The sequence below is a fragment of the Otolemur garnettii genome, unplaced genomic scaffold (assembly GCF_000181295.1).
Source record: "Otolemur garnettii isolate 467f Iridium unplaced genomic scaffold, OtoGar3 scaffold00018, whole genome shotgun sequence".
Classification (NCBI taxonomy): domain Eukaryota; kingdom Metazoa; phylum Chordata; class Mammalia; order Primates; family Galagidae; genus Otolemur; species Otolemur garnettii.
The window spans coordinates 21,469,899-21,479,366 of record NW_003852413.1 but is presented as its reverse complement, the minus strand read 5'-3'; the positions used below and the strand labels follow the sequence as shown (position 1 = coordinate 21,479,366).

The 9,468-nt window shown below is 47.3% G+C and overlaps 1 protein-coding gene across 1 annotated transcript; it reads left to right on the top strand.

Annotated features, from left to right (window-relative positions):
• Positions 1–2,787: 2,787 nt before the first annotated feature.
• VPS25 (vacuolar protein sorting 25 homolog) lies at positions 2,788–8,873 on the top strand. Its single transcript, XM_003786320.3, has 6 exons — positions 2,788–2,874; positions 3,085–3,230; positions 5,095–5,148; positions 5,500–5,588; positions 6,558–6,633; positions 8,243–8,873. The coding sequence occupies exons 1-6, from the start codon at positions 2,822–2,824 to the stop codon at positions 8,353–8,355; spliced, it is 531 nt and encodes a 176-aa protein (XP_003786368.1). The 5' UTR covers positions 2,788–2,821; the 3' UTR covers positions 8,356–8,873.
• Positions 8,874–9,468: the final 595 nt, after the last annotated feature.

Genomic DNA, 9,468 nt, shown 5'->3' with positions numbered 1-9,468 from the left:
AAAAAAAAAAAGAATGAACTTAGAGGAGAGGAGATCAGAGAGGTAGTAGCAGAACAAGAACAAGGAGTGCCATGGAAGCAAAAGAAATGGTGAGCCTTGAGAAAACATTATCAACTGAATAGTTCATTAATTCATTCAACAAATATTTGTTGGTAAGTCCATAGACCAGGAACTGTGCACAATGAAAGGACAGTTGGGTGAGGGAAAAGTTGTAAATCAGACAAGAAACTGAGGTGTGAAGTTAAAGATTGTACACATTTTTAAATAGGGATGACACAAGCATATTGGTAGCCTGGGCAAGAGGAGCCAGAGGAAAGGGTCAGAGGGAAGATGATGGAGAAGTTTTGAAGGAAGTTGGAAAAAAGTAAGGCAAGTAAATGTGGCAAAGAGTTGGCCTTGTAAAAGAAGAGGGGCACTTCTTGGAGTCCAAAGGAAGACAGAGTAAAAGTGGAGAGGAATTTTTGAGGGATGGATCAAGTATGGTGACAGGGAGAGATTAAAGGGTTCATATACATGGCTGCAATCTCATAAAATAGGAGAGAAAGGTATTCAGCAGCGAGCAGGGAGATAGGAACAGGTGGAATGGCTTGATGAACATGGGAAAGTTTGAATAGTTACCTTAAGGGTGCCAAGAAGTCAGTAAAAGATCACTAGGCTTTCCTGAGAGCCCTGAGATCAGTGAGGCTAGTCAGGGAACCTGGGGCTCAATAAACATGTACTGGTGATTCCCCCCCCCCAAAAAATACTCTATAGTCCAAGAGTGAAAAAAAAAAAAGAGGGTGGGGGCAGGTGAGGACATGGAGCAACAATCCTAGTTTGGAAAATGATCAGTATGTAGGCAGGCAAGGAGACAGAACTGAATAATCTAGGCTAGGCACCTTAGATAAGTCCTAAAGAGTTCTGGGGCTTGGGAGTGGAATAGTTAAGGACTTGGAGAGATGAGAGATAGATGACTGTAGTCAAGAATAGAAGCCCCGAATCATGGAAGCAGAGTTGTCTGTAATATACATGTGCCAGCTACAAAATGTGTTCCTACAGATGCTGCAGGAGCCTGAGGAATAATGAAGTCAAAGGGCATAAGAATTGAAAGGATTGAGTAATTGTGAGGTGTTCAAATTAAATAGTAATTGACAGCTCAGCACCCATAGCACAGTGGTTATAGCACCAGCCACATACACCTAAGGTGGCCTGTTTGTACCAGGGCCAGGCCAGCTACCAACAATGACAACTGCAACAAAAAAATAGCCAGGCGTTGTGGCTAGCGCCTGTAGTCCCAGCTACTTGGGAGGCTGAGGCAAGAGAATCACTTGAGCCCAAGAGTTTGAGGTTGCCGTGAGCTGTAATGTTACAGCACTCTATGGAGGGTGACATAGGGAGACTCTGTCTCAAATAAATAGTAATTGACAAGATGTTAAAATTAAAAGAAGCCAGCTACATCTTGAAGACATTTATATAATAATAACTGCAAGGAGGCTGGGCGCCGTGGCTCACGCCTGTAATCCTAACACTCTGGCAGGCTGAGGCGGACTGTCAGAGCTCACAGGTTGGAGATCAGCCTGAGCAAAAGCGAGACTCCGTCTCTAAAACTAGCTGGCTGTTCTGGTGGGCACCTGTAGTCCCAGCTACTTGGGAGGCTGAGGCAAGAGAATCGCTTAAGCCTAAGAGTTGGAGGTTGCTGTGAGCTATGAAACCACGCCACTCTACTAAGGGCGAAAAAGTGACACTGTCTCAAAACAAAACAAAACTGCAGAGTATCAGGTATCAGTGGTGGGGAGAAAGCGAAACTATTCGCTTTTTTGTTAATGGTCTCTGTGGAGCTCCATTAGCTAAAGTATAATATTTCTTTTTCTTTTCTTTTCTTTTCTTTTTTTTTGAGACAGAGCCTCAAGCTGTCCCCTTGGGTAGGGTGCCGTGGCATCACAGCTCGCAGCAACCTCCAACTCCTGGGCTCAAGCGAGTCTCCTGCCTCCGCCTCCCAAGTAGCTGGGACCACAGGCGCCCCCACAAGGCCCGGCTATTTTTTTGGTTGCAGCCGTCATTGTTGTTTTGGCGGGCCCGGGCTGGATTCGAACCTGCTACCTTAGGTGTATGTGGCTGGCGCCTTAGCCACTCGAGCCACAGGCGCCAAGCCTTCTTTTCTTTTTACTTTTTTTTTTTTTTTTTTGAGATAGAGTCTCACTTTGTTGCCCTTGGTAGAGTGCTGTGGTGTCACAGCTCGCAGCAACCTTGAACTTCTGGGCGATTCTCTTGCCTCAGCCTACCAAGTAGCTAGGACTACAGGCATCAGCCACAACGCCCGACTATTTTTGATTTGTTTGTTTAGCAGACCCGGGCCGGTTTCCAATCCACCAGCCCCGGAGCATGTGGCCGGTACCCCAACCACTGAGCAATGGGAGCCCTCCTAATATTTCTAATACAATTAATAAATGCAGACTAAAATATAATAAAAATAAACTGTACTAGAGAAACTTAAAAAAAATTAAAAGAAGCCTATGTAGTAGAAACAACTGTAGGTTCGGGTCTGGAGACATGGGTCCCACTTGCAGTTCCACTTACAAACTATGCGGCTTTCAGAAAACCACAAACCTATTCTGGGGGTCTAACCATAAGACGTCCCACTTTCCGGGACTCTGCCTGCTCTAAAAGGTAAAGCGTTTTAGGATAATAGCAGGGGATTGGCTAATAAGAAGGACGTCCCGCTGGGCCCGCCACTCTCCGAAGAGGCGTCCGGAACCTTTCTGCTGTGCTTTCTGCCCGGACATGCCAAAGGGTAGACCGGAAGTCCTGTGCCGGGAGGTTCCGGGTTTCCTGGGCTACTACGATGGCGATGAGTTTCGAGTGGCCGTGGCAATATCGCTTCCCGCCCTTCTTTACGTGAGGCTCAGACCCCGAGAAGTCCCGTTGTGCCTCCCTCCCCTTCCTCTGACCCGTGCTCGCCCTGATGCTTCAAATGGGGAGGGGGAGAAGGGACCTGGCCGCCGACGCCCTTAGTTCCTCACTTTCTCCCCCGAACGTGCCCCTGGGCAAGTGCTGCCTCTCACTCCCTCAGTCCCTCTAATTGTCCCCACTCCCTTCACCCGGCAGGTTACAGCCGAACGTGGACACTCGGCAGAAGCAGCTGGCTGCCTGGTGCTCGCTGGTCCTGTCCTTCTGCCGCCTGCACAAACAGTCAAGCATGACGGTGATGGAAGCTCAGGAGAGCCCGCTCTTCAACAACGTCAAGCTACAGCGTATCCTCCCTCAGGCTCTTCCACAGCCCACACATGCACATCTACATTTTCCCACATGCCCAGACTCCCTCCCCACTCCTTGATTCACAATAGACAGGCTCCCATCAAAACTAGACATGGGAAAGTGTGAGAATGTGAGCTGATAATCATTTTAGTCTCAAATGGAGTACCGAACTCTTCTTGTTATGAGTGCCGGGTATCATTCAGGTCTTAGACGTTCTGCTCTGAAGCCAAGTCTCAAGCTTTTTGAATCTCCTATCCTTTTTGGGGTAGGCTTCAACCCTAGTACTACCTTTAATCATTTTTTCTACCCTCTCCCCTCCTCCCAGGAAGTAAGGGTCATTAGTTTTTGCTGCCTGATTCATCCTTAAAATATCTATGCAGAAAGGCTTAGGGAAGGCAAGAGGATAGAAGTTAAAGATTGGTACCTTTGGGTTTTTTGTTTGTTTGTTTTTGTTTTTTGAGACAGTCTCACTTTGTCTCCCTTGGTGGAGTGCCATGACATCACAGCTCACAACAACCTCAAACTCTTGGGCTTAAGCGATTCTCTTGTCTGAGCCTCCAGAGTAGCTGGGATTATAGTCACTTGCCACAACACCTGGCTATTTACTTATTTATTCACTTTTAAAATTTATTTTATTTTATTTTTAGAGACAGAGTCTCACTTTGTCACCCTCAGTAGACTGCTGTGGTGTCACAGCTCACAGCAACCTCCAGCTCTTGGGCTTACCTGATTCTCTTGCCTCAGCATCCGAGTAGCTGGGACTACAGGTGCCTACCACAACGCCTGGGTATTTTTTTGTTGTAGTTTTGCCAGGGTCGGGTTTGAACCCACCACCTTCAGTGTATGGGGCCGGCGCCCTACTCACTGAGCCACAGGTGCTGCCCTTGGCTATTTATTTTGTTGTAGTTATCGTTGTTTAGCAGACCTGGGCCAGGTTTGAACCTGCCTGCCGTGGTGTATGTGGCCAGCACCCTAACTACTGAGCTACCGGTGCTGGGAAAGAGACTGAGACTCTCTTCCAATTAAAAGGAGCTTCTAGAAAATCAAAAGTACTGGGTGGTGCCTGTGGCTCAGTGGTAGGGCACCAGCCCCATATACTGAGGGTGGTAGGTTCAAACCTGGCCCCAGCCAAACTGGGACAACAACAAAAAATATAGCCAGGCGTTGTGGCAAGTGTCTGTAGTCCCAGCTACTCGGGAGGCTGAGGCAAGAGAATCGCCTAAGCCTAGGAGTTGGATGTTGGTATGAGCTGTGATACCACAGCTCTCTCCCGAGGGTGATAAAGTGAGACTCTGTCTCTACGAAAAAGAAAAAAAGAAAATTAAAAGTATGGGCTCAGCACCTGTAGCTCAGTGGTACATGTGGCCAGCACCTGTAGCTAGCTGGCTCGTGCTCTCTCTCAGTTGCCCAATCCGGAATGCAGTGGCACAATCATAGCTCAATGCATAGCGACCTCCAACTCCTGGTTTCAAGAGATCCTCCTGCTTCAGCCTCTGAAGTAGCTGGGACTACAGATTCCTACCACCATGCCTGGCTAATTTTTCTGGGTTTTTTTTTGTAGAGAGAGAATCTTGCTCTGTTGGCCCAGGCTGGTCTTGAACTCCCGGTCAAGTGATCCTCCTGCTTCACCCTCTCATAATGCTGGCATTACAGGCTGAGCCGCCATATCTGGCCGGAAGTTTTTCTCTTTATCTTCCTCCCTGGAATATCCAGAAAATGCCAGTTTATATCTTGTAGGGAAATTGCATGCATACTTGTATGGGATTGGATGAGAACAAGTGGTTCTCAGCATGGGACTGCCTTTGAGAATTTTTATCCCACCCAATTCATGTGTATGCCATTCTCTTAACATTTAACCAGGGAAGCTTCCTGTAGAATCAATCCAAATTGTATTAGAGGAACTAAGGAAGAAAGGTGGGTTCAGTTCCCCAGATTCCTTATTTTTCTTCTTAGTTGGAGGTTTTCCTGAGGACATATAAGACAAGTCTTTCCTCTTATTATAATTTTTTTCTGTCCTCTGGCTTTGAAGCCCAGAGTGTTGTGAGTCTTTTCTTTTCATTTGTGCAAAAAGTTAAAATCTCCTTGTCTCTCTGTGCCCCAAGTCTGAAGAGAGGTGGAAGAAGAATGGGTGTTTTACAGATAGCAATAGTAAAATAAATATTGAATATCTCTTTCAGAAAGCTGAGTCTCTTCCACTCTGTCCCATCTTGGATTTTGCCTGTCTCTTTTCAGATTATGATGCTTTCATAAATATCTGTTTTACAGGGAACCTCGAGTGGTTGGATAAGAACAAGTCTAGCTTCCTGATCATGTGGCGAAGGCCAGAAGAATGGGGGAAACTCATCTATCAGTGGGTGAGACCATTCTGCTGCCAAGTACTCAGCAATGACCCATGGCAAAGGAAAATTATGTTGGTCCCCAGCAGATACCTGATGTTCCTAGATCCAGAATGAGCAAAGTGAAGAAAGGGGCAAAAAAGAGGAAATATAGGCTTCAGGCAGACCTCTTTCAGTGACTCAATTTCGTTAGCTATACGGAACCTCCCTCTCTTTGCCTGTAGGAAGCTAGAGGCTATGTGAGGCCGTGTTTGGAGAATGTGGTACTGGGAATCATGAATGCTATTGTTGGCTGGAACCTCTGCCCACAGGAGATAAATGGGGAAAGGAAGGGCAAAAAAACCTGGGGCCCCTCTGCCACTGCGCTATTACAGTGCTGTCCACAGTATGAATAAGCCATTCTGAACCATGTGGACATGGGGACAGAATACTCTTCCCCCAAATTCCTAGTCACCACTGTCCCCAAACATTCCCAAGGAAGAAAGGGGAAGAAATGTCAACAAACTAAATATAACATACACACACCACCACCCATTCCTGAATAGGAAGACAACCAGAACCAGTGGTCACTCCTCAAACATGTGAAAGCCTGTGGTTTAGTGGTTCTAAATGTGTGGGTACACATATAAATATAGCACCTATAGAGTTTATGATTTTTAGGTCACTATGCAGAGGTGACAGTCCTGGTTTGGGAATAGGTACCATTCCTGGATCAGAGAGGTGGAACTGGCAAGCTTACATTTTCCCAAGATATTCTTTGTTTTGCTTTGCTTTGCTTTTTAATTTATTTCAGATTAATATGAGGGTATACATGATTAGGTTATAATGTTTGCATTTGTTAGGTGAGGTCCATGCTGTAGTTATATTCAGCACTTAGGAGGTGTGCCATATGTCTTTACACTGTGCCCATTAGGTGGGCGCACACCGATTCCCCTCCCTCTTCGCCCAAGAGATTCTTAATTCAATCTTCATTTTTTGTGTCCATAGGTTTCCAGGAGTGGCCAGAATAACTCTGTGTTCACCCTGTATGAACTGACCAATGGGGAAGACACAGAAGATGAGGGTAATATCTCCCCACCCCCCTCCAACTTTGTCATCTGAATTCTCTTTCTAGTCCAGTCCTGGTTTAATTGGTATTCAGATATCCCATTTCTCTGCCTCTGAATTCCAAATACTACATAATACAAAAGTTCTTAACCCATGTCTAAGCATTCCATAAGCCACTTTAATTCACATATAAAACCCCCAAATTTTGTATGGGTGTATGTACATTTTTCCAGGGATAGAGTCCATATTACAAGATTTTCAACAGCATCTGAGACCCTTAAAAAGTTATGGATTACTTATACTGAGGGTGGTGGGTTCAAGCCCAGCCCTGGCCAAACTGCAGGGAAAAAATAGCTGGGCGCTGTGGCAGGTGCCTGTAGTCCCAGCTACTCAGGAGGCTGAGGCAAGAGAATCACCTAAGCCCAGGAGTTGGAGGTTGCTGTGAGCTGTGTGACGCCATGGCACTCTACCGAGGGTAATAAAGTGAAACTCTGTCTCTACCAAAAAAAAAAAAAGTTATAAATTACTGCTGTAGATGCCAAAAGAGGAGAGTTAAGCCTGAAATCTTATTCCTTGCTGACTCAGGCACCCTTTCACCTTTTATTCTTGTAGAGAGCTCAAGATTTGTGGGCATCAGCTGAAGGGACTGGGCCAACACCTTCATTCCCACCCCCAGCCCATTTAATACTTTGTTTCCTGGCCAGGCAAGAATTTGTATAGTGTTTGATTTTTACATAGTGTAAACACTTTCTTAACTCTTTCTCTTTAACTGTATTTTCTGATCCCCAGAATCACTAGATATTCCAGTCTTAGCTGGAGTAAAGGGGCACCATCCCTTTCTGTTAGTCCCTGGCTGCCCCAGCAGAGTTTACAGCTGTTGGCTATTCCCCCTTGCCCTGCAGGTCTCTGCTTGCTATTCCCACCATCACCCCATGACTTCAGCATTGCAACCTTGCCCAGTCCACCACTGAGGCTGGCAAAGTTGGAGGCTTCTTCAAAAAGCAAGCTCTTTGACTTGAGCTGGGCCTCCATAGGGGGTGAGGTGAGCAAGCCTGTCAGGGCTTGCCTGCTGCCTTTCACTCTCCTTGCAGTATCTTACTATATTCACATACTCAGCTGGCCATTGGCTCCCAGCTTTTATCTAGGAAAGGGTAAGTACAGTTGCTGGACTTTAATAGTCTCCTGGTTGGGGGTAGTGGCTATACTTCTTTGTGTTATGACAAGTCCAAGTCCTCTTGATTTGTACAGATCTGCAACTGTGGTCAGTAACAAGGGCCCTGTTCTCTCTAGGCCTGGTTGTCAGGGCCCCTTTCTTGTAGCCCAAAAGCAGATGGTGCATAATTCTTATGCATTAGACAGGAACTGGGGTAGGAATGGGAGGAGGTTGGATGTGACAGAACAACCAGGAAGGGAGAAATAAGCATGAATTCATTTCGTGCTGACTCAGGCTTTCTTTCACCCCTTACTCCCAAGGAGGCCTAGGAAGTGTAGATGGTAGCTGCAGCAGTATGGATGGCACATGCGTACCTGCTTCAGGGAGTGTCTCAGCTTCCAGCTAGACCACTCTTAGAGGCCTTGGGCCTTAAAGAGCTAAGTGTCCCTGACTGCCCATCTCTCCTTTCCAGAGTTCCACGGGCTGGATGAGGCAACCCTACTGAGGGCTCTGCAGGCCCTACAGCAGGAACACAAAGCCGAGATCATCACTGTCAGCGATGGCCGAGGTGTCAAGTTCTTCTAGCAGAGACCTTCTTACCTACCACCTTTCCAAGGCTTTCAGAAGGAGGCAGATCCAGTGTCCCCACAGACTGGATCTGTGACTTCACCAGATTCAAAAGGGCTCCAGTCCTGAAGGCTAGGACCCTGGGATGGGTTTCTCATATCTCATGTTTGTCATATCCTAGGGATAGAGTGAGGCCAAGGTGCCAGAGAAAAAAGATATGCTTCTTCTTGCCCCATCTCCTAGCCCATCCCAGACTGTCTCTGAGCCAGGGTCTGTAAACCTAACATTTTACATGTGTTCACACATGGGTGTGCATACACAGGTGCACCTGCACAGCTTCTGCCTCCTCTCCTCCCACCTCCTTAGCTGCTGTTGCCTCCCTTCTTGGGCTGGTGCTGGATCCTTCCTAGGGGATGGGAGGAGCCCTGGCTGCAGGCAGCCTTCCAGGTGATTAAGAAGATAGGAGGTCGGTGGCCCTGGCAGTGAGAGGCGCAGGGCCCAACGATGATTTATGATATTAAAAATCTCAACTCCCACTGCTTGCCTCTTAAATTACTACAGTGCTGGAATGGGGTTGGGAAAGGTGGTGAAATGTCACCACCTGAGTAAATCCCTGCGAAGGAGAGGGGAGAGAAGTATGTTTTTTGTAAAGGTAAATGTCCTCAAGGGCTGAGCTCCAGAGAGCCAGTGGTTTTACGGCTGCTGGGAGAGCTGTGTGGAGTACAGATGGAACACAGCTTGGGGACAGACTGATTTCTCTCTGAACTGCAGTCACTTAATAACTCCCCTTCCCTCACCATCTCCCCAATGAAAGTCTGGAACAACTCTGAAGCCCCTCCCTCCACTCGTCTGGGTGGGGTAGTTGTGGCCAAGGGGAGCTGAAGGGGGGTAAGCCGGATATGGACTTTGCTTTATTGGAGACATTGGCAAACAGAAGGGGAGGAAGGAGAGCCCACATAGCAAAAGCAGTTACTCTGGCCAGGGCCAGGCAGCGGCCAAGGTGGGGTGGAGGGGGTGGGTGACCAGGATTTTGGTTTGAGGGAGTGACTTGTCCCGGGGAGCACACACCCATCCTTACGCAGACCAGAGGGACAACAGCGTCAGGCCTTTCCACTGACCTCAGTTCGGCCT